This window comes from Muscardinus avellanarius (assembly GCF_963383645.1).
Source record: "Muscardinus avellanarius genome assembly, chromosome: 1".
In the NCBI taxonomy this organism is placed as follows: domain Eukaryota; kingdom Metazoa; phylum Chordata; class Mammalia; order Rodentia; family Gliridae; genus Muscardinus; species Muscardinus avellanarius.
The window spans coordinates 179545859-179571046 of record NC_137786.1 but is presented as its reverse complement, the minus strand read 5'-3'; the positions used below and the strand labels follow the sequence as shown (position 1 = coordinate 179571046).

The window sequence follows — 25188 nt, the reverse complement described above, 5'->3', positions numbered from 1 at the left end:
GGTTGGGGAAGTGGTCACACAGCAGCCTTCACATATACCACCTTCCTTTGCCACCCCTTCCCCAAAATGGTTGTGTCCTTTTTGAACCTTTAACCCTGGCTATGCAGTAACATGAAAATGGGGGTCTAACAAGCATATGCTCTGCAGGCACTTGGGAAATTCAGGAGATTTTCGTTTTTCATTTTAAAACTATTTTTCTTTTGGTTCAAATATGGCAACATCCTTGCCCAACAGCTCCAGGGCTCCACAAGAGCCCTGTATCACTACTATGGCTCCTATAGCTAAGGGAACCAATTGTCCTGAGCCCAAGGAGGATACCTTGAGATGCCTTGGGGCAGCACCTCTTGGAGACAAACACTCTTGCAGTATGGGGGGCAGGGGTAAAGGGAGGCAGATATGGACAGGACAAGAGAGAAAAAGGTGACTGCCTTATAGCTTGTGGCTCTGGCATCCACTCACCCTCCCAACTAAGAGAGGGTGTCTTCTGGTCCATGCCAAGCCTGGTCTCTCCTCAAACTCTGGTGGCTTATTCTCTAGGAATTGGTTTCACTCCCCTATGGGACCCTAGAGGCCTGAGTGAGCTCCAGGATGAGGTTTTTCTCTAGCCTATCACACTCCCAAAGAACAAACCTCAAAGATTAGGCCCTGGGCCCCATTCTGGGGTCAACAGAACCACTGTAGGTGGATGAACGGATCTGAGGCACAGGTGTCAGAAGTGACTCCTCCAGTCTTCCCCACTGCTAGGAGAAGTTGGGGAGTGGGGGGGGGGAGCCTGAAAGCAGGAGACAGAGAGAAACAAAAAACCAAACCTCAAAAACTGGGACAGCAGAGACAGAAGCTGGACCCCAGAGGTGGAGCTGGAGCTGAAGGAACAGCAACTAAGACATGCACTGAAGTGGAAAGGGAGTGACAGCAGCAGCCCATGGCTGGGAGGGACGCAGAGCAGGCAGGCTATGGTGGTCAGTTAATAAATAATGATGAAGGACCCACAGATGAGGGGGCAGGTATGTACAGAGCCCAGTCCCCTGGGCCAGCCTCTCTATGCCCCAGTCTAGGGGCCAGATAGTTTGAAAAAAGGGAAGGAAGGGGAGGCAGAAGACCCAGGGAAGGACAAGCTGTCTCACCACTGCCACCTCCATCCTACCTACTTCTTAAGAGGCTTCTTAAAGATTTTGAGGGGAAACTTCTTCCTGCCTGGGCTGGAGTCTGTCTCCTCACCAATAGAACCATTATCCTCCTCAGCCACAGCCTTCTTGCCTGCCAAGTGGGGAATGCGTGTGTTTCGGCTGGCCTGCAGGCCTCGGCTGTCCCCAACCGGAGATGGTGTGTCTGGGTCTGGGGAACTGGGGCCATGAGAACTGGAAGAATCCAAGGGTGGGGAGCCACCAGGTGGGGCTGTGGGGCTCAGCTCCATCAGGCTATGGGCCTTGTCTAGCCCATGGTTCAGCGCCAGTAATGTCTTCTTGGCCAGGGCAGGGCTGTCAGGCAGTTTCTCCACCAGAGGTCCAGGGTGGACCCCCTCAATCAGCCGGTGGCTACCATTGGAAGTCATGGCATTGATGGCCTCATCTGCAGCACGGCCCATCTGAGGAGGCTTGGGGGCCATACGTGGGCGGTCACTCATGTGGAGGGAGGACTCCGAATCGGAATGGGTCAAATCCCTGCAAAACACAGGACAGAAAGGAAGGAAAGGACATATACAGAATAGGGAGATGGGAAAAGTGAAGAGGAGAGGTACAACACGAGAAGATGAGAAGCGGACAGGAGAGAGAAATGGGATGAATAGGTAGATGGGAAGGAGAGAGGAATGAGGAATGGACAGTGAGGGAGCCATTGGTACGGGATAAGACAGGAGGCAAGAATAGGGGATGGAGAGAGATTGGAGGAGACCAGGAGAGGAAAGTAGAATTGTACAAAAAGAAAAGCAAACAGAAGTGGGTGGAAAAAAGGACCAGGGAGAGAAAGAAAGGAAATAGTGATGGAAGAAAAGAAATGGACAAGAACAAAAACAAATGTCATTATATCATCATCTGTCAGGCAATGGGCTTTGCAGTGCCTGAGCCCCACCCCTGCTGAACACCAAGGCCCTAAATTGGTGCACTCACAGGTTTAAATTCCACAGGCATCCTCCTCAATAAAATCTCTGCCTGCCCATAGGTTCCTTAGGACTCAACCCTAAGCTAACATTGAACCTGTGTGTTGCTCTGAGTCACCATCTTCCATGCCTGCCTTCCCTTATTCTTGTCACACACTAGGATACATCCAGTCTGGGTCAGGCCCCAAGGAATAGGGCACATGCACTCAGTGGTCCTGACCCAGGCTGGGGAGGAGGAGGTTAGGACAGCCTTGCAAACAATTCCTTACTGCCCCAAAGGCAACATGCTGCCTCTTCCTATCCTCTCATAGGATAAAAAGGAGGTCACAGAGACTTGTTATAGAATTCAAACCAACAGCTATGGTAGCAGCAGGAAGGGTGGAGTCTGGTTCAAAGCTCTGCCAACAGGGAGGATGTAGAGAGGCTCAGAAAGACAGGATATTGGCCTTTAAGGGGCAAGGGAGGTTGCTAGCTCTCAATTTTGGCCTAATGAAGATAATACCAATTCAGTCATCTTACAAGACTGTTTAGAGGATCAAAAATGTTGGCAAAACACTTGGAAATGTATAAAGTATTATGGGAATGAAGATTTATCATAAAGCCAGCCATGCTGGAAGGCCCTTATGGGGACAGAGCAAGAGGTTTCTTTGCAAGACTGAGTTAAAGGTCATGCTACTGCACACCAGGCATGCACACACAGAGGCTAGTCCAGGAGTTTGAGACCCTTTAAGGGGCTGGGGTTTTTTTTTTGGGGGGGGCAGGTCTGGGGATGGAACTCAGGGACATTCGACCTCTGAGCTACACCTCCTGCCTTATTTATTTGTGGGTCTAGAGATGGAACCCAGGGGCATTTGACCTCTGAGCTATACCCCCTGCCCTAGTTTTTTATTCTTTATTTTGAAACAGGGTCTCACTAAGTTGCGGAGGGCCTCACTAAGTAACTGAGGCTATGTGTGAACCGTGATCCTCTGGTCTCAGCCTCCCAAATGCTGGGATTACAAGCGTGTGCCACCATGCCCGGCTGGGGCTAGTTATTTCTAAAGCCATGAACCAATGCAGGGTGCCACTGCTCCAACTCCTACACAGACGAAAGGGTAGATGTGGTGGTCTCTTGCCAATCCTGACCCCTCTTCTGCTTTCATAGAGGCCTAAGGACCCACAGCAAAGGTGGAGGAAGAGGGTTAAAGAGAATGTTTAAACACCTGAGTTAGTTAGCCGGGCGTGGTGGTGCACGCTTGTAATCCCCGCGCTTGGGAGGCAGAGACAGGAGGATCGCACGGGTTCGAAGCCAGCCTCAGCTACTTAGTGAGACCCTGTTTCCAAATAAAATATAAAATGGGTCTGGGAGTATAGCGCAGAGGTATTCTAGCCTCTGGGTTCCACCCCCAGTACCACCAAAAATAAATAAATAAATAAACACCTGAGTTAGAAAGCCAGAGAGAAAGGGTCAGGAGTGGAAAAGGAGAGTGCCACAGGACCCCAAAGGTGCCCAAAAGGAGTTAGAGAGGATGCCAGGCCCCTTAAACAGATAAAAGCAGGGGGTTAGCTCATAGCTTTCATGGGCTTAATTCTCAGGAAACAACGAACTAAGCAACAATCCCATAGGCTAGTACCTTCCTGGACTCAGGGAACAGCAGAAAATGATTCCAGCTCCAGCTTCCATGCCACAAATACTGTTTCAGCCACATAATATAGTGTTTACAAATATTCAGGCTAGTATTTGGTTTCATGTATCTGACACTAGACCTTGCTACTGTGACCTTATTTCCCTAGGCTGCATATCCATATCCTCCTGCCTTCACACAAATAACTGAACAAGTGCTATGGAAGGCTACTTTGGGGAACAGTCACACTGACAAAACAGGTCCTCTGAGCCTAGGAGGTATGGATCACAGAAGCCTGGCTTTCAGATACCAAGGGGAAAAGGTCAAAAGGTTGGAGTACCCCAGTCTCACTTCTGGCCCACAGTTAGTTCATTTTGGCATTGATTCCCATCCTTTTATGCCTCCCTCCTTAACTAAAAGCTGAGACTGCCAAAGAAAGAGAAGAACATGATAGGGCACTTGGGTAGATACAGAAGGGGAAAGGCCCACTGAGGCAGGCTTGCCTTCTGTCCCTGAATTTCTGAGACCTTTCAGGCTGGGAGTGTCCCTCCCCAAAGGCTCAGCTGCCTTGGAATCCCGCCCCCAAGTTACTAACCTTACTAGACAGCCTGTTTGCCTTTAGAGATGATCCTCTGATGCATGATGCAAAAGAAAATTAAAGAGTGAACAGGCTGGGTGGATGCAGGTAGCTCCCCACCCTGCCTCCCCAGTGCCTTCAGCTTGGGCCTTTGAGCATTAGATTCACAGTATCCTCTAGCTTCCCCAACCCCAGTCAGTCCTCTCCACCTGTACTGGGAAGGACAGTCTCCCTTCCTAGGCTTCTGGATGAAAATGAGGATGAGAGTGAAGATGGGCAGCTCTGCTGAGTAATATCCTGGTAAGGGTAATCCCATGGTAAAAGAGAAAGGATAACTATCCAGAGGCTCTAGGGGCAGAGCTAGAGATGGGTGTCCAGAGTGAGGCAGGGCCAAAAAGCAACAGAGTAAGCAGACTACAGCCCAGTAACCAGGACTTGGCTATGGTCACAACTTCAGAGATGGGAGGTACTTCCAAATGGGGGACTTTCTGAGGATGCCCTAATCTTGTTCCATGCAAGATCAAGGCTAATACCTCTGACTTTAGCCTATCATCTTGAGGTATTAGAAGAGAAAGTCCCTGCAGCTACCAGGCCAGACTGAAGGAGAAAACTTTCCTCTTATTCTTTTCCAGTTCATTTATTGAGACCCTGTAGAAGACCAGAAATATTCAACAGTGTCCTGGAATGGAAAGCCAAGTTCTAGTCTGTGCTCTGCTCCTACTTAGCTATGTGACCTGAGAATAACTTTTTAGAACCTTAACTTCCTAAGTTAATACGTATTTTAATACCTGCCCAACTTTTTTGTCTAAAACTGCAAAATCTGGGCCCCCTCTTCTCTTCTGTGCTCTAATTCCATAGAGGGTACCACATTCAGTCACGCCATGCTAGATTTCTCCCCTTCCTTCACCTCTGCAGTCACATACCAAATTGTCCCCTTTCCAAACCAAGACCTCATTACTTCCCCTACTGGTCTGCTACAGTGACTTTTGAATTTCTGTAGTCTCCCCCTTTCTGCCTGCACACCAGCCACTAAAATTCTTTTAGAAACCCTTTTTCAGTTCTCCATCTCCTATAAAGTAAAGGCTAGAGCCTTTCTGAACCTTTCATCATTCTAGTGGCATCAGATTCTCCTTCCTACCTACACATATCCAATATTTTAATATTTTAATCACAAATATATCATATTCTCTTGTACCGCCATGACTCTGCACACAATGTTCCTCTCCCTGGAATACCTTCTTCTTTCCCTAAACACAAATGTTAGCATAAATGTCATCTCTTTTGTGAAGCATTTTACCCAGGTTCACACTGTTAGTCACTCTTCCTTCCTCAGCACCCCCATAGTACTCATCAGACTGTTCCATAATTATTCATGGGCCAGATTGTAGTTCATGATGGCTGGGGTTGCATTGTATCTCGATGCCCAGCAGAATTTGGCACAGAGTAGAACTTGGCACATCAATAAATGTTTGTTAAAGGAGTAAAGTCTAGAGACCCCACTGAGATACCAGGTGTAGAAGTACACAGTTTAGGCAAAAGTGCTACAGGATCATGAGGAAAGAGCAAACCCCAAACAAAAAAGAGGAGAGAGGTATGGGAAATTAGGCTAATCTTAAAAAGGAGCCCCAGAGCTGGGGAAGGGCAGGACAACAAGAGTCCCCATTGCACCAACCCCCAAGACTTGACCAAGCAGCAGCCAACAGGCAGAGGCCAAGGTAAAAGCATGAGGAAGGGAAGGAAAAAAGAGAAGAGAGATAGCTGATACCCCAAGCTCTCTGAGTGCCCAGGCATCACAGCGGTGCTGTCAGAAGGGGTTGGGTCAAGGTAGGGATCCATCTGGAGAAAATAGGAAGTGCTGTGGTGGTAATAAACAGGGAGGACATGGACGGTGGTGATGGTGGTGGTGGTAGTGGTGGTGGTGGTGGTGGTGTTGGTGGAAGAGGAGCAGGAAGAAGAAGCAGAGGCAGATGGAGGGCTGGTCCCGTGGCCTTCAGAACTGAAAGACTGTCCAGATGAAAGGCTGCGCATTCGCCGCAGAGAGACCCGGCTTGTCAAGAAGTGGCCAGCCTCGCCCTCTACCAACCTCTGAGATCCCAGGCCATGCTGTGGCTCCGTGAGGCGCTGCCGGACGCTGCTCTGCAGGCTGGGGGCTGCAAGGAGAGGGAAGAGAGTGTGAGCAAGGGCAAACTGAGTTTGGTGGCAGGCAAGCAGGTGCCCGTGGAGAAACGCCCACCGGAGACCACTCTGGGCCCTTGATGCCCACTCTGGAGAACAGGGTACCGCCTCCCAGAGACCTCCCACCAGGGGTCCTGAAAAGGTGGGAGATTTTAGATGCGGTGCCCAGGTCAGTTTTAGTGGTAACTCCAATAGAAGGAGCCCTAAGGCCAATGTGAGGATGAAGGGATGTGGCAAGGCAGTTAGTAGGAGATCACAGGCAGGGCAGGGCAGAATAGGAGATCAGGGCAAGGTCCGGGAGAGCACTAGAACCAGCCTTTTGAGAAATCCAATCTCAGGACATAATTCACAATGTTAGACAAGGATTTGTACACAAACATGTTCAGTGACTCACTACTAATACTGTATGAAAGTAAACACAAAGGTAGGACAATGGGAAAATGCTAATATATCCACTTGCTGAGAGACTGTAGAAATATTAAAAGTGATACTTATTAAAGGATTTTAAGAACATAGAAAAATACCTATTAATATACTCAAGGAAAGCCAAGCATGATAGTTCACGTCTATAATTCCAGTATTTGGGATGCTGAGGCAGGAGGATCACAGGTTTGTAACCAGCCTCATCATCACAGCAAGACTCTTAGAAACCCAGTGAGATCCTGTTTCAACACAAAACATAAAAGGAATGAAGATGTAGCTCAGAGGTAGAATGCTCATTGTATGTAATATCCTTGAGCTCTGAGATACAAAACACTGGAATTTGAAACAAAAATCTCACTTCTAGCTGTGACCTGGAACAAAGTACATTCCTATTTTATTTTTTTTTAATTCTTTTTTTTGGTACAGGGAGGTGGAACCCAAGGACTTTCTACCTCCAGGATATACCCCAGCCCTTTTTTCTTTTTCTTTTTTTCTTTTTTATTTTATTTTATTGGTGGTATTGGGGGTGGAACCCAGAGCCTTTCTACCTCTGAGCTATACTTCCAGACCTATTTTATATTTTATTTGGAAACAGGGTCTCACTAAGTTGCTGAGAGCCTCACTCAGTAGCTGAGGCTGGCTTCAAACCTGTGCGATCCTCCTGTCTCAGCCTCCCAAGCATGAGGATCACAAGCATGCACCACCATGCCCGGCTATCCCAGCCCTATTTTAGAATTTATCTGGGAACAGGATCTCACTAAGTTGTTGAGAGCCTCACCAAGTAGCTTAGGCTCGCTTTGAATATGTGTGATCCTCCTGGCTCAGCCTCCCAAGCACTGGGATCATAAGTGTGAGCCACCATGCTCTACATCCCTATTTTAATTCATAAGTTGTAAAAATCCTGCAGGATTTTTCTGAGCCCTCAATATAATGTCTTTCTGTGTGTGTAGAAGGGGGTTCTAGGGTGGAATCCAGGGAGTATTCTACCTCTGAGATATACCCCCAGCCCTATTTTATTCTTTATTTTTTATGGTGGTACTAGGGATTGAACCCAGGGACATTCTACCACTGAGCTATACACTCAGCTATATTTTATTCCTTTATTTTGAAACAGGGTATCACTAAGTTGCTGAGGCTGGCTGCAAACCTGTGATCCTTCTGTCTCAGCCTCCCAACTACTAGGATTACAAGAGTGTGTCACCATTCCTAGTTCAATATAATGCCTTTAAAGTGCCAGTGATAGGTCATGGCACTTAATAAATGGCAGTGGTTTATCACTATCTTAACTACATTAGAAACTTTCACAAAGACTGAAAGGTGTTCAACTATGGTGGGAATGTGAATATATTTTTATGCTACCTATTTTTTTACTTTCCAAATTTCCTCTAATAAGTATGTCAATGACAATAATCTAGCTCTTGTACCAATACTGCAGGATTAGGGTCTCAGAGGATGATAACCACTATGCTCAGTGAAGGCTAGCTGGGCACCAAGTAACTTAGGAATGTGCCAGAGCATTCCCTTTGAGCTCAATCCCAGCTACAACTGAAAAGAGAATGTAGACCTTTGTCTCTTCTCCTCTATCCTGATAGATGGTCTGTCTGATTTCTTCTTAAAGATGGGAGAAAGGTCCAGCTTATATGGGTCACAGAAGCCCTTGGAAAGGCCACCAGGGAGAGAGAACAGTTCAATAGTGATGGAGAGTTGGGAGGCAGGGCTTCTACAGCTTGTAGCTTTCAAGGCATGAAAGCGAGGCAGAAGAGGAAGCCCATAATAGGAAGGGAACGAGGAAAAAGGAGTAGAAACTGGGTGGAAAAGAGAGAAACATGAAAAAAAAATAAAAGAGAGAGGTGGTCTCTCCTTCCCTCCCAGCACAGCTGGGCTGAAGGAAGAAGCCTACGCCTTCCATCACCATGGACGTTCTCTCTCCATCTCTCAGCTGAGCAGGCTGATTCTTCTCACCCCCGAACCCCTCCTGCAGTTAGTAGGGATTGTGCCAAGGGGATACAGGGAGCAGGCAGGGCTGTGAGGCAGGCAGGAAAAGGGACCCATGTGTTGGTTTAGTCCCCAAAGTTGGAAAAACAAAGGCCCCAGAGGGGCTCCTCAAACCCGGGTGTTTCCAGAGGGACTGATCATCCGAGCCGGCGGATGTAGAGCAGAGAGAACGGTCACTGAACCTACGCCCCATCAGCCAGGCAGCATCTAGGGTCAACAGCCAGGCCAAAAGAAGAGAATCTGATTTATGGAGAGCTTCAGCCTGCCCATCAATGGGATGTGGGAAAGGCTGGGTACAAGGGATCGGTAGTTCAAAGCCCCCTCCCCAACCCAGAGAACACAGGAACTATTAGATCAGTAAATTAGGATCCAGCTCTATCAGTGATCCAACCTTCACAGGCTTTTGACTAAAGTCCTAATAAGATATTAAATCAGGAAAACAAAGAGGCTTGGCAGGGGGAAAGTATCATTAAAGAAATTTTTTCTGGAGTGGGAGTCCAGCTGATGGCCTTCTGAAAATGAGCCCCTAAACCAGCCCTGGCTTTCTGCCTTCCCCTCTATATTGGTAGAATATGGACCCAGGACCATAGCTTTACCACGAGCCTATTCTATTGACCTAAAATAATCTCTTAAAAAAAAAATTCAACTGTGGGATCATAGAGGAAAAGTCCCCTCATTTGCTAAAGAATTCACATAGGATATTATCCCTTATGTCTTGGCTCTATGTAGCTCTCTTCATTTGCAGGGCAAAGAAGGTAAGGGGGAACCAAGGACAGAGAATGAGGAGGTTGAAGAGTCAGGTGAAGAGCCAGGCATATTTGTGCAGGAGGTCACTCCTGGGCAAGAATGCCTTTCCAGCTTGAAGGCTTTAGTGCTGTATCACTTTCAGGGACTGTTGCTGAATGGAACCTCACACAAAAACACAGACAAAGAGAAGCATCATTCCATTCTTCTACTTAGTAATTAAAAATAAGAAACACAGCAAGACATGGTGGCACATGAGAGGATTATCAGTACTTGGGAGGCAGGAGGACTGTAACTTCGCAAGACTGTCTCAAAATAGAAAATAAGGTGTTCAAAAAATGAATAAGGAACATAAAATAAAAATAAATACAATAAAATGAGTGCCATTTTTACACTGTGAATCAAAATCTCAAAAGGAAGCTATTTTTAATAAAGGCAAACAGTACAGGGAAATTGAGACTTAACAACAGAAAAACAGAGTGAAGGGAGACACACTTAACATGAGAGACCCAGAAGGACAGACAGGGAATACAGCAAGGAAATACCACCAAAAGGACAACTATAAAGAATATCCTGATATGAATTGTGCTTTATTAACCAAGGTCATGAGGTGAACTGGTTTCCTTAGTTGTCTTCCCCGGGTGCTGGTTAAGCCCCGCAGAGGCCACAGACGTCTCTACTTGTGCATCAGAGGCTCCTTCCCTCACCCCCACCAGCAAGGTCACCTACACTGCATGGACAAGGGTGACACAATCTCCTCGTCCATGTCATCCACGTCGTCGGTCATGATGAAGTGGGCTGGGTTGGGGCGCGTGCTGCCCATCCAGCTGGGGTCTATGTTGAGGGCAGACACCAATGAGTGGATGCCAGGGTTATTGACAATCTGGAAGCCACAGAGGATCTCGATCTGCTGCCAGCGGTGCAGGCGCTCCCTCAGGGCTGCTGTCACCTCGCTCAGTGCTTGCCTGAAGACAGATTAAAGAGGACCACAGTAACAGACTGGATGGGAGCCCCGATACAAATGAGGCCTCTTCTCAGGGAACAAGTTGGGGAATATGTATGAATCAAATGCACAAAAAACTCATGATCTTAAAAGCAAGGTGGGAGATGATCCAGGTTGGGGCAGGAGACTAGAGCTGTGATGCCACCAGTAAGGAAACAGAATAGGGTTTAAAGGCCCCATAGGCCCTCAAGTCCTAAATATGGCATGGACATTGCCAGAGGTGATAACTGGTGCTACTTACTTAGCTGTTAGAATTTTATGATCCACATCATCCAGTGAAGAACTGTGTGCTACATGGAAAGTGCCAAAGAGTGTGTTTCTCTTCTTTTTTATCTTCTCAGCCTGCAAAGATGAGGCCCCCAGCTTAAAGAGAGCAGGGATTAGAAGTTGAAAGAAATGAGAAAGGCCTTTCTGTAGCTGGGTCCCCCTTGTCCTAGCACAATTTAGGCTGCCTGAAGAAAAGGAAGAGAAAGAAGGGAAAGGAAAAGGAAAGGGCAGGGAGGGAACAGAGGAAATGAGAAAAGCAGCAAAAGGTTCCCCTGTCAGTACCCTAGCCCCAGGTGGACCTCTGCAGCCATGGCAGCCTGGGGCTGGCAGCTTTTACCTGCTTCACCTTTCCCAGAAGACAGGAGGGAATCCCTCTACCTCCTCATTCCCTCCCCCCAAAGCTTGAGAACATTATGAGAAGCTATACATTAGGAAAAGAAACAGAACCTACCACCCAAGGAAGGAAGCAGAGAAGGACAGGTAAAAGGGAAGAGAGAAAAGGGCAGAAGGAGGGCCACGGAGGGCAGGTCTCACCCCCTCCTTGGCCACCAGCAGCTGCTTCTCAGCATTTTGCTTCTTGATGTTGTAGTACTGCACCTCCACCTCATGTGTCAGCTGAAGCCACTTCTGAAGGGCCTCTGGAGCATACCATGAGCTATGAGATTCCAGCTCCTTCTCTGCTTTCCTCAAGGCCTCCCGAACCTATGCAGACAAGAGGTATGTGTCTGTTTACTGGTTCTAAGACAGATAAGAGAACCACAGGCACGGACTGGATGGGAGTCCAGTACAAATGAGGCCTCTTCTCAGAAGAAGGAGGGATACGTATGAATCAGAAGCACAATAAATTCATAATCTTCAGATCAAGGTGGAGCCGGGCGTGGTGGCACATGCTTGTAATCTCAGCATTCAGGAGGCTGAGACTGGAGGAGCGTGATTCGCAGACAGCCTCAGCTACTTAGTGAGGTCCTTTGCAACTCAGTGAGACCCTGTTTCAAAATAAAGAATTAAAAATTGGGCAGGGGTTGAAGCTTGGAGGTAAAATGCCTTTGGGTTCCATCCCCAGACCCAAGGGGGGGAAAAAAAAACACAAGATCAAGGTGGGAATGCCAGGCATGGTGGCGTACACTTGTAATCCCAGCATTCTAACACCTCTGTATGATGCTATGGAATCCAGAATTCTTATCTGCTTTACAACTTGCTCAGGGGGGAGAAAGGGCAAAGATTTTTCTCTTTCTTCAGACACAAAGAAACAAACTCAGAGAAGGAAAGTAACCTATTCAATGTCACATAGACAATAAAGGCAACCAGAACTCAATCTAATTTTTTTTCTCCCAGTCTAAGACACTCTTTTCTGTTGTATCAGCCGACTCTCCTGGTCATGTAGCCAGTCTCAGCATTTTCCCTGATCTGTTTAGGATCAGGTCTGCTAGTGAATCATCTTACTGAGAGTTAGGAGTCTGTGCTTAGGCCTCAAAATATTACAGTGACTCAAGAAAAAATACTTGGCTGGGAAATTATGTCATTTGCAAAAAATGGATGGAACTGGAGACCACTGTGTTAAGCAAAATAAACCAGACTCAGAAAGACAAGAACCATATGTTTTCCCTCATGTGGAAACTAGAGGTGGGGGGTATATGACATCATGAATGTAGAAGGGACAGCATTAGTGTAGAGGAAAAGAATCAGAGAGGGGAGAGGGGAGATTGTGGGGAGAGATATTATATTATGCTTTTATGTATGTATTATGTTATAACAAAACCCTCTATTTTGTATATTAATATGTACCAAAGAATTAAAAAGTACTTGGCTGGAAATCTAGGAATCTGTTTCTGGTCCCTGAAACATTTAATGGCTATGTGACCTTGTACTTGCTTAGCAGATTTTCTTTTTTTTTTTTTTTAAGGTACTAAGGATTGAACCTAGCATTAATCTACCACAAAGCTACACCCTCAGTTCCCTCCCCCATTTTTAAGACAGGATCTTGTATAGTTGAACAGGCTAGATTTGAACATACAATACTCTTGTTTCTGCCTCCCATGTACTGGGATTATAGGCATGCACCATTGCACTCAGCTTACTGGGTTTTGTTTTAAACAGCACATTATTGTTGTTTTTTTTTTTAACTAGTATGACCATCTATGCTTTTATATAACTACATTGTTTAGTCTTTTTACATAAACCAAACCTCAACAAGTTTCAAAATATTGAAACCATACAACCTATATTCTCTGACAGTGGTAAAATTAAACTAGAAATCAATAAGAAAAAGACAACTATAAATTCCTGAAAATGTTTGAAAATCAAGCAAAAAAGCCAGGCATGGTGGTACATGCTTATAATCCCAGTACTTTGGAGGTTGAGACAGGAGTATCACAGCTTCGAGGCAAGACTCAGTTACTTAGTGAAGCCCTCTGCAACTTTGTGAGGCCCTGTTTCAAAATAAAGAATTAAAAATAGAGCTAGCCGGGCGTGGTGGCGCACGCTTGTAATCCCCGCGCTTGGGAGGCAGAGACAGGAGGATCGCGCAGGTTCGAAGCCAGCCGCGCGCGCTGGCTTAGGAGACCCTGTTTCCAAATAAAAATATAAAAATAGGTCTGGGAGTGTAGCCCAGAGGTAGAAGGGCTTCCAGGAACCCCAGTACCACCAAAAAAAAAAAAAAAAAATAGAGCTTGAAGTGTATCTTAGAAGTAGAATGCTGGGTTCAATCCCCAGTATTAGGAAAAAAAAATCCAAGCAAAACACTTCTAAATAACCATGTATCAAAAGAGTAATCATAATACAAACTGAACTGAATGATAATGAAAATATGAAACATCAAAACTTATTAAATATAGCTAACAAAGTGCTGAAATGAAAATTTACAACTCTATATGCATATTAAAAAATATTAAAGGTTTAAAATCTGCCTGTAATCCCAGTACTTGGGAGGCTGAGACAGGAGGATCACAAGTTCAAGGACAACCTTATCAAGTAGTGAGATTCCCATAAACCCAATGAGACTCAGTTTCAAATAAAGATAAAATAGGGCTGGAAGTATAGCTCTGAGATATAAGGTTCCTACATTCAATCCCCAGTACCACACATAGGAAAAAAAAAGCTAGAAAAATAAGAGTTATTTAAAAGGTTTTTAAGCCAGGCGTGGTGGGGCATGCTTATAATCCTAGTACTTGGGTGGCTGAGACAGGAGGATTGCTAGTTTGCAGACAGCCTCAGCTACTTAGTGAGGCCCTCTGCAACTCAGTGAGACTTTGTTTCAAAACAAAGAATAAAAAATAGGGCAGGGGGTGCATCTCAGAGGTAGAATGCCCCTGGGTTCCATTCCAAATACTGCAAAAGAAAAAAAAAGTTTTTAAATGCAAGCCTTCTATACAGAAAACTATAACATTCCTCAGACAAATTGTAAAAGATCTAAATCTTTAAACTATGGATAGGATAAACTATGTTAATGAGCCAACCCCAGTACCGAAAATGAAAGAAAGAAAGAAAGATCACAATGATATAGCTGAATGTCTAAAAGTAAAACTGACTGAAAATATCAAAGTCACAGATCAGCTAGAAAACTGCTGATGGCATTATAGATTGGGACAATGGAAAACTGATATATATATATATATATATATATATATATATATATATTTTTTTTTTTTTTTTTTTTTTTTTTTTTTTTGCGGGTCTGGGATAGAACCCAGGGACATTCTACCTCCTAGCTACACCTCCTGCCCTATTTTTTATTCTTTATTTTGAAACAGGGTCTCACTAAGTTGCAGAGGGCCTCACTAAGTAGCTGAGGCTGTCCGCGAACCGCGATCCTCCTCTCTCAGCCTCCCGAATGCTGGGATTACAGTAAGCATGCGCCACCATGCCTGGCTGAAAACTGGCATTTCTAATAAAGCTAATATACAAATGCTCTATTATTATATATCTAGTAGAAATTAGCACTTATGCCCACCAAGAGATAAGTACAAGAAGACTCACAGCAGTGTTATTCATAAAATTAAAAACTGCAAATAATCCAAATATCTATCAACAAGAGATAGTATAAATAAATTACACTATACCTACATAAAGGATTATTACTCAACAAACTGAAATAAACCAGCTGTCATTGAATGCACTGTGGATGACTCTTAACTCTCACAGACACAATGTTGAGTGAAAGAAACAAAATACAGAGCCAGACATGATGACGCACGCTTGTAATCCCAGTACTTGGGAGGCTGAGACAGGAGGATCATAGGTTCACAGCCAGCCTCAGATACTTAGTGAGGCCTTTTGCAACTTAGTGAAACCCTATTTCAAAATAAAGAATAAAAAATAGGGTTGGGGGTGTAGCTCAGAGGTAAAATGCACCTGGGTTCCATCCCCAGTACCACACACACAAAAAAATACTGCCATTTTTATGAAGTTCAAAATGAGGCGAGCTGAGGTTGTGACAGTGGCTACCTTTTGGATAAAATATTGATTAGAAGGGCAAAAGTAAGCTTTTGGGGATATGAAAAAGTTTTATATCTTGATCTGAGTTGTGATTACACAGGTACATGCATATGTAAAAGCTTACCAACTGTATGCTTATAATACGTATACTTTGCTCGATATAAATGCCCCAATAAAAAAGGGAATAAATTGATTCATCCCTTATTATCCACTGTTATTTGAAAATCATGGCAACCAAGTCTTATTGCTAAGAGTCCAATGACTCTAGAAGATAGACTTTGAGATATATATATATATTTTTTTTTGGGGGGGTGGTACTGGGGTTCCTGGAAGCCCTTCTACCTCTGGGCTACACTCCCAGACCTATTTTATAATTTTATTTGGAAACAGGGTCTCCTAAGCCAGCGCGCGCGGCTGGCTTCAAACCCGCGCGATCCTCCTGTGTCTGCCTCCCAAGCACAGGGATTACAAGCGTGCACCACCACGCCCGGCTGAGCCATATTTTGACATCCTGACACATGAAAGTTTCTAGCCAGGTTCTGGCCCCTGCCCTTTACCCACCCCTGGGGTGTCTAGGAATCTGCAGGCTCTCCTACCTGCTCCAACTCCTCCTCAGCATATTTTTGGCGGCTCCGTTCATTCTCAGTACCCTCCCGCAGCTCCTTCAGCCGCTGGGCCTCCTGCTTGGCAAGGTTGATCTCATCACGCAGTTTCTTCTCCAGATGGACCTTCTCCACCTCCACGGTGCGGTGCTCCTCCTGGGCCTTGTGCAGCCTGAAGGGTGATGTAGGGAGTTGGAGGAGGCCAGGCAAGAGTGTACCAGCCAATGTGCCATGAGTCATAGCAGCAGAGAGGAAAATGAGAGCACCTGATTGCAGCACAAATTCCCCTACTCTTCCTGATTGCCTAGCTCTTAGCTAGCTCAGGATCAAGGAAAGCAGAGTCATTACACTGATTCTTATGTTGGCCATCATTTTGCTACCAGTAATCAAGGCTATGAAGTCCCAGAAATTCCTCCTCTTACGTATCTCACATACTAAAATCATAACAACTACCAGTTAACAAGGTGTTTCATATCCGTCCTCCTGGCAGATAGTGATATACTCGCATTATTATCAGCCTGGGAGAAATGTGAATATGAAGGTTGAGGAGAGGAGGTAACTTACGAGAGGAACTGAGACTAGAATTCAAATCATGACTTCAAATCCCAGAATTATTCCCTGTATGTTGTATGACTCAGTAAGAGTTGTAAGTAAGTAGAATATCCTGCAAGCAAGACAAAATTCAGGACAAACCTAACAACATGTGGAGATATGACTGAGGTGATGGCTGAGGAGGAAGAGGAGAAAGGCTTCAGGAAAGTGAGAAAGTAATTGCTGAGCTGGACATCTAGATTCCTGAGTACCTGTTCCCAAAAGCATGGAAAAATAAAATGCATGCTAAAGGGGCTGGGCATGGTTTGGAAGAGCACCTGTTAGCCTAGGTCCTGAGTTCCTTTCCTAAGTATTTCCCATCATGTGTGAGATCTCAAGGGCATCAGTCATAACAATCTACTTTTAAACCCAAGCACACATTCACTTTGCCCACTAACAAAACCTTCAATCTAAAAAGGCTTCCTTCCTTCCTTCATCCACATATCTATGTCAATTCATTATTTGATCCATTCACCAAGTTCTACTGGCACCTACTACATAACAAGCCCTGTGCTAAGCCCTTAATATATGGTAATAAATCAGGAAACGCTCTCTCCCACTGAGGTGCTTATGACCTAGTTCAAGAAACACAAATAAACTGACAACTGTCTACAGTGTGATGAGTTCTATAATGAAGATACATATATGGTACTGGGTACACCCAAAGGGTGAAATAATCGATTCTGCCTGAAAGGTGTTGGAGAGAAGAAAGGTCTGGACTAGACACAGAAGAAAGAGTAAGAGTTTACTAATCCCTCTGAAAAGGAAAAGAACTTAGCAACTGCCAGGTCTTCCTACCTTAGTAGAAACTACCAATTTACCAGGGGACTAGGATAGGAGGGTAAAAGGATGACAAAGAAGAGGAGAGATATATGGCTTAGAATTGAGACGTAAAAAAGTAAAGCTAGACTTAAGAATAAGAAGGAACACGGAGAAAAAAAAAACCCTAACCACTGAGTTAGGTAAGAAGAGGAAACAGAAGGAGCAGAAATAGAATTCAACCTTTATAAAAAAAAACCCCAAGTCAGTTGGGCATGATGGCACATGCCTGTAATCCCAGTACTTAGGAGGCTGAGACAGAAAAATCACAGCAATTTGGTGAGACCCTGTTTCAACATAAAAAATAAAGGGCTGGGGATATAACGTGGGGGTAGAATGACCCTTGGTTCAATCCTTAGTACCAAAACAAAATAAAACAAAACAAAAAACCAAGTTAGCCAGGTATGATGGTACGTGTTTATAATACCAGTACTTGGGAAGTTGAGACAGGAGGATCACATGTTTGTGTCCAACTTCAGTGACTTAGTGAGACCCTGTTTCCGAGTAAAAAATAAAATAGGGCTGGAGGTACAGCTCAGAGGTAGGATGCCCCTGAGTTCTATCCCCAGCGCCATAAAAAACAACAACAACAAAACAATTCAGATGGACACAGTGGTACATGCCTGTAATCCCAGTACTTGGGAGGCTGAAATAGAAGGATCACAGGTTCAAGGACAGCCTCAACAGCAACATAGCAAGACTCTCAGTAATCTAGTGAGACACTGTTTTAAAACAAAAAATAAGAAGGGCTGGGGGGGAGGTGTGACTTTGAAGTAGAACATCCCTGGGTTCACTTCCCAGTCAGTCTCTCCTCTCTCTCTCTCTCTCTCTCTCTCTCTCTCTCTCTCTCTCTCTCTCTCACACACACACACACACACACACACACACACACACACACACACACACACACCTAGAGCTGTCAGAGGCTAAGGCTTCTGACAAGCAGGGAGGAAGAGGAAGAAATGTTGCTACAAGCTTCCTGGTGACAATTGCAGTCACTACCTACTTTGCCCCTAGAGAAAGGTAGTTGAACCTCCTCAAGATATACAACAGATGGCGCTACATGCATAGCTAAGAGATAAGAGGTGCCATTTCTTACCCTCTTCTCCTTTTGTAAATACCCTTCTCTGTTATACTCTTCCTCCTTTATCTTCTGTGTCCAACTGCAAAAATTTACACCACTAGAGATTTGGCTTTTCATTGTGCTCCATGAAAACTGCCTCTTCAGAAAAAACAATAAATACTGTGATATGTCCATCATCTCTCTGTAAAGTACAACTGAGCCTGCCCCCACTCCCATACTCCCAATAGGGTCTAGCAGAGACAGAGATCGACAAATATTGTTGGGTACAGAAATGAGCAAATGAATGTACAAGCCCTGCCCCACTTCAAGGCAATTCACATTATAAGGAAGAAAATTAGACATGTGATTGCAAGTTCTAGCTTGCTGTGACTACCAACAAATTTTGCCTATTCCTTCAAAGCAAAATGCAAATCAAAATTCCTGAGACCCCTTTTCCAAATAAAAACTAAAATAGGTCTGGGGGTGTAGCTCAGAGGTAGAATGCCCTGGGTTCATCCCCAGACACACACAGACTCGCTCTCTCTCTCTCTCTCTCTCTCTCTCTCTCTCTCTCTCTCTCTCTCTCTCTCTCTCACACACACACACACACACACACACACACACACACACACACACACCCTGCCAGCTTCAAATAATTATTTAAAACCCAGTGAAATCCCAACTGGAATGTACATGAAGTATTACATTTAGTCACATGAAATATCAGGAATTCTGTAAATAAAGCTCTGTGATGGCTGGCGATGCAAGTCTATTAAAGAGAGGCAAGTGATATCTGGACACTGTCAAAGAAGGGTATATGTGTGAATGTGAGCAAGCTTAGGGGGTTCCATCTTTTTTTGGTATCACAGTAGTCACTAAACTCAGGAGGCCAGAGGTGGGGGCAGGAAAAACTGGAAGCTTAGTTTTATCCCCAAACTTGGAATGTCTCCCACCTAGATTCTTTTGTCTTTGGAATGAAAACAGTACACTGTACATGTTTTTCAGGGAAAGAATGGGGATTGCTCAGACAGCAGCACTTAGCCCCTACCTGGCAGAGGGCCGAGAAACAAGGGGTCCAGCAGAGTATCCAGGAATCAGCTTAGAGATCAGAGCCTTATTGTACCCTAGAAGCCCAGTCTAGTGATATGATTCTGGTAAGCCTGCTGCCTCCACAAGGCCAGTCCCCAAGAGTGTCAGAGTTCCCAGCTCACTGCTTACTGAAAAAGTACTTGCCTTCTCTGTGCCTTAGTTTCCTCAACTTGAAAATAGGGATAACAGTACCTACCTCAGAGAACAGAGGTGATTCAAAGCAACAATGCCTGTAAAGGCATTTTAAAAATACTTGATTCAGCCGGGCGTGGTGGCGCACACTGTAATTCCTGCATTTGGAAGGCTGAGACAGGAGGATTGCACAATTTCGAAGCCAGCCTCAGCTACTTAATGAGGCTCTCAGCAACTTAGTGAGACCCTGTTTCCAAATAAAATATAAAAGAATAGGTCTAGGAGTATGGCCCAGAGGTAGAAAGCCCCTGGGTTCCACCAAAAAACAAAAACAAAACAAAAAACAACACCTGACTCAGCTGGGCATAGTACCACAAGCTTGTAATCCCAGCATTTGAGAGGCTAAGACAAGAGGATCGAGGTTTGCTGGCAACCTCAGCTACTTAGGCCCTCCGCAACTCAGTGAGACCCGGTTTCAAAATAAAGAATAAAAACTCAGCTGGGGGACACTTGAACATGTGTAAAATTATGAATAAGACATGGTTAACCTGGACAACCATTGGTGGGGGGGGGAAGGGAAAATGGGGGCGGGGGGGAGGGCACCAAATATAGTGTAAATGTATACTATTTATGTTCAATAAAAAAATTGTTATAAAAAAAAAAAACAAAAACTGAACACATCAGGCAAGATGCTGACCCAGGTGTAAGAAGGGAGGGAGCGTGCTAACGCCAGGGGTCTGCGGAGTGACAGTATGACAGACAGACATAGAGCACGGAGACAGGCATTTGTGCTCTCAGGGAACTCTGCCCGCCCTGAGTAAAGTTTATTTAAACCGGAAAAAAAAAAAAAAAAAACTCAGCTGGGGGTGTCGCTCAGAGGTAGAATGCCCCTGGGTTCCAATCTCTAGTACTGAAAAAAAAAATGAATAATGAACATAGATGCAAAAATTCTAAACCAAAACTATATCAAGAGAATAATACATCATGACCAAGTCGGTTTCATCCCAGAAAAACAAGGCTGGTTCAACATACGCAAATCAATACATGTTATTCACCACATAAATAGAACCAAGAACAAAAACCACATCATCATAGCAATAAATGCTGAAAAAGCATTTGACAAAATCCAACACCCATTTATGTTAAAAACACTGCAAAAAAATTGGGATAGAAGGAAAGTACTTCAACATCATTAAGGCAATATACTGCAAACCCAAAGCCAACATTATATTGAATGGGGAAAAACTGCAAGAATTTCCGCTACAGTCAGGAACAAGACAAGGATGCCCACTATCACCACTCCTTTTCAATATAGTCCTTGAGACTCTTGGTGCAGCAATCAGACAAGAGAAGGAAATCAAAGGAATTCACATAGGAAGAGAGGAAGTAAAATTATCCTTATTCGCAGATGACATGATCCTTTATCTGGAAGACCCAAAGAACTCAACCAAAAGACTTCTGGAGCTGATTGACAAATTCAGCAAAGTCGCAGGTTACAAAATCAACCTAAAGAAATCAGTGGCATTTCTTTATGCCAACAATGAATCCTCAATGAAAGAAACAAAAACAACAATTCCATACACTATAACCTCAAAACCAATAAAATACCTAGGAATAAACCTAACCCAAGATGTAAAAGACCTCTACAACAAAAACTATAAAACATTAAAGAAAGAAATAGAAGAAGACCTTGGAAGATGGAAAGATCTCCCGTGCTCATGGATAGGCAGAATAAATATCATCAAAATGGCCATTCTGCCAAAACTGATCTATAGGTTTAATGCAATTCCCATTAAAATACCAGTGACATTCTTCAGAGACCTAGAAAAATCAATCATGAACTTCATATGGAGAAAGAAAAGACCTAGAATAGCCAAAGCAATTCTCAATAACAAGAAACACGCAGGAGGCATTACAATCCCAGACTTCAAACTATACTATAGAGCAATAGTAGTAAAAACAGCATGGTACTGGCACAAAAACAGATATACTGACCAGTGGATTAGAATAGAAGATACAGAAACAAACCCACACATCTTTAGTCAATTAATCTTTGACAAAGGGGCCAAACACATACGCTGGAGAAAAGACAGCCTTTTCAACAAGTGGTGCTGGGAGAACTGGCTAACCATTTGTAAAAAGATGAATCTAAACCCCTATATCTCACTAAACACAGGAATCAACTCAAGATGGATCAAAGACTTAGAAATTAGACCTGAGACTGTGAAGTTAGTAGAGGAGAGCATAGGTTCAACACTATAACATATTGGCACAGGCAGTAACTTTCTCAACAAAACCTCCAAAGCTCAGGAAATTAAAGCAAGAATAAACAAGTGGGATAACATCAAACTAAAAAGTTTTTTCTCATCAAAGGAAACTATCAATAACCTAAAGAGGAAGCCTACAGAATGGGAAAGGATCTTTACCAGCCACCATTCTGATAGGGGGCTAATATCCAGAATATACAAAGAGCTCAAAAGACTCTACACAAGCAAAACAAACAACCCAATCAAGAAATGGGCAAATGAACTAAATAGACACTTCACAAAAGAAGAGATACAAAGGGCCAATAGATACATGAAAAGATGTTCTTCATCACTGGCCATCAGGGAGATGCAAATCAAAACTACACTGAGATTCCATGTAATCCCAGTCAGAGTGGCAAGCATAAAGAAATCAAACAACAACAAATGCTGGCAGGGATGTGGGGAAAGAGGAACTCTTTTACACTGTTGGTGGGAATGCAAACTAGTCCAAACACTATGGAGATCTGTGTGGAGATTCCTAAGAAAGGTGGGAATAGATCCACCATATGATCCAGCTATACCACTCCTGGGTATCTTTCCAAAGGGGTTGAATTCAGAGAAACACAGCAACATATACATACCTATGTTCATAGCAGCACAATTTGTAATAGCCAAAATATGGAACCAACCCAGATCTCCATCAACAGATGAATGGATAGCAAAACTTTGGGAAATACACACAATGGAATTCTATGCAGCCATAAAGAAGAACAAAATTATATCATTTGCAAGAAGATGGAAAACCCTGGAGAATATTATGTTAAGTGAGATCAGCCAAGCACAGAAGGAGAAGGTACATATGTTTCCTCTAATATGCCCAAACTAGGAAACACAAAGGATACCAGTGGGACTCCAGATATTGGAGGAGAAATACTAGCTAAGTTTGAATGGAAAGATAGGAGAGGAGGAAGGCCGATCTTGATTAATGAGGGTCTACACCTGAACATGTGTAAAATTATGAATAAGACATGGTTAACCTGGACAACCATTGGTGGGAGGGGGGAAAGAAAAACAGGGGCGGGGGGGAGAGGGCACCAAATATAGTTTAAATGTATACTATTTATGTTCAATAAAAAAATTGTTAAAAGAAAAAAAATAAACTATCCCTACATAAAAAAAAACCTTGACTCATGAAAAATCTTTTCCCCATCCCTTCAAAGAAAATAGTACCTGTCATTAAAAAATAATAGTTTTATATCCTTTTTTAGGGATTTCTTCAAAGATTTTCTTTTTTTTTTTTTTTTTTTTTGGTGGTACTGGGGTCCCTGGAAGCCCTTCTACCTCCGAGCTACACTCCCAGACCTCTTTTTACATTTTTATATTTGGAAACAGGGTCTCCTAAGCCAGCGCGCGCGGCTGGCTTCGAACCTGCGCGATCCTCCTGTCTCTGCCTCCCAAGCGCGGGGATTACAAGCGTGCGCCACCACGCCCGGCTCTTCAAAGATTTTCTGATTGGAGTCCCTAAGCTACCAGAGTCTTTGGGGGTGGAGAGCTATATATTGAACCCAGGGCCTTTCTATCTCTGAGGTGGAGTCCCTAGGACTATTTTATTTTGAAATAGGGTCTGGCTAAGTTACTATTCACTGGACTCAAACCTCCAATCCTCCTGACTCAACCTCCCAAACCTTGGGATTACAGCTGTGTACCACTGTGTAGGGCTGCCAGAGTCATTTTCTAAATGACAGTTCTGAAGTAAGCCTCTCCCTCTTCCCAAAAAGAAATCCGCAAAAAAACTTGCATTGACTTTCTATTGCCTTTTGCATTCTACCAAACTGCTCCTTGTTTGTCTTAATACCCCAGTAATCTGGCTCCACCCTCAATTTAAATTCTGGGGCCTCCCTACCCATCCTTCAAAGCTACCTCCTCACAGTCCCACTTCTACTCAGCTCCTGAATCATATCTTTCTAGTCTTCAGAACTCTTATCCCACAAGCAGGCACCTTAAGCACATCCCCAGTGTTCCTTCCTATGTGTAAGTTTTGTTGCCCCAGAAATAGGGAATTACTTATACCTGCCACACAGACATGGTTCCTAGAGGTCAGAAAGCACAATAATTGACTGGCACCCTCATTCTCTTTTCACAGCTAAATTTCTGCCACTATTTTATTTTACTTTGTGGTACTGGGGATTGAACCCAGGGGCATCTTACCTCCAAGCTATACCCCCAGCCTATTGTTTTATTCTTTATTTTGAAACAAGGTCACTAAGTTGTGAAGGGCCTCACCAAGTAGCTGAGGCTGGCTACAAACCTGCAATCCTCCTGTCTCAGCCTCTCAAGTGCTGGGATTACAAGTGGGCATCACCATGCCCAGCTTGCCACTATTTTAAAATCATGTTTCATAGCTAGGTATGGTGACGAAGGCTTGTAATCCCAGTACTTGAGAGGTTGACAGGAGGATCCAGGTTCACAGCCAGCTTAGTGAGGTGTTCCACAGCTTAGTGAGACCCTGTTTCAAAATAAAGAATGAAAAAATAAAATAGGGCTGGGTTGTAGCTCAGAGGTAGAATGTCCCTGGGGTTCAATCCTTAGTACCGAAAAAAAAAAAAAAAAGGAAGAAATAAGCATGTTTCGTATTGACAGAATCCTGGATCATCAGAACTAGAAGTGTTCTCAGAGAAGAGTGAGGTGCTCTCTTTGTTCAAGCCCTTTAGATTACTGATGAGTAATTAAGTGCTGAGAAAGGAAGGATTTGTCCAAAGTAGTTATACAAGTCAGTACTTATGAGATTTTGACTCCATACAGAAAAGAACTAAGGGCAGCAGAAAGAAAAGCTTATGAGGTTTATTTGGGGAACAGTGAAGAGCTGTTAATTATATCTATTTATATGGAAGAGAGCACAGTCAAGTGGTAAGACTGAGGATTGAATGACCCTCAAGGAGCCATTTAACTAGGGAAGCACAAGATCTCTGGGTGCAGAACATGGCTCCCTCAGAAGCTCACTATACTCCTCCTGCAGCTCTAGAAGGACTTCACAGCCTGGACAGTTGTGGCCCACGACTCAGATGGGAACAGAAGGCTGCCAAGAGCTGGCAGTAGCAGGGCTGTGGGGAAGGGGCGTAGCCTTACCTTTCCTGAAGGTCATGCAGACTCTGCTCAGCTCGCTGTAGCCCTTCCAAGTCCTTCATCATCTTCTTCATGTGCTCCTTGGAGTAACGGTTCTGGATATAGGCAAACCAGCAGCCGCCCACGCCGATAACGATAGACACGACCAGCATGAAGTCCTTGAGGTGATTGTGACGGGTCACTGCCAGAGAGGAACGACCTGGTGA

The 25188-nt window shown here is 44.3% G+C and overlaps 1 protein-coding gene across 7 annotated transcripts in view; it reads right to left on the bottom strand.

The window, feature by feature from the left end:
• Positions 1-1144: 1144 nt before the first annotated feature.
• The window catches only part of STIM1 (stromal interaction molecule 1), a gene marked incomplete at both ends in the record, with an annotated part of 251029 nt that continues 226985 nt past the window's right edge, over positions 1145-25188 (bottom strand). For 3 of the 7 annotated variants that reach the window (XM_080705396.1, XM_080705398.1, XM_080705397.1), the window contains 7 exons: positions 1145-1661; positions 6360-6426; positions 10343-10578; positions 10858-10958; positions 11418-11585; positions 15914-16091; positions 24986-25163. In XM_080705396.1, coding sequence (XP_080561522.1) covers positions 1145-1661; positions 6360-6426; positions 10343-10578; positions 10858-10958; positions 11418-11585; positions 15914-16091; positions 24986-25163 — 1445 coding nt within the window. Of the gene's footprint in view, positions 1662-4294; positions 4332-6041; positions 6427-8983; positions 9077-10342; positions 10579-10857; positions 10959-11417; positions 11586-15913; positions 16092-24985; positions 25164-25188 lie in introns of all 7 variants that reach the window. The other 4 variants (XM_080705393.1, XM_080705395.1, XM_080705399.1 and 1 more) reach the window with 4 other exon arrangements.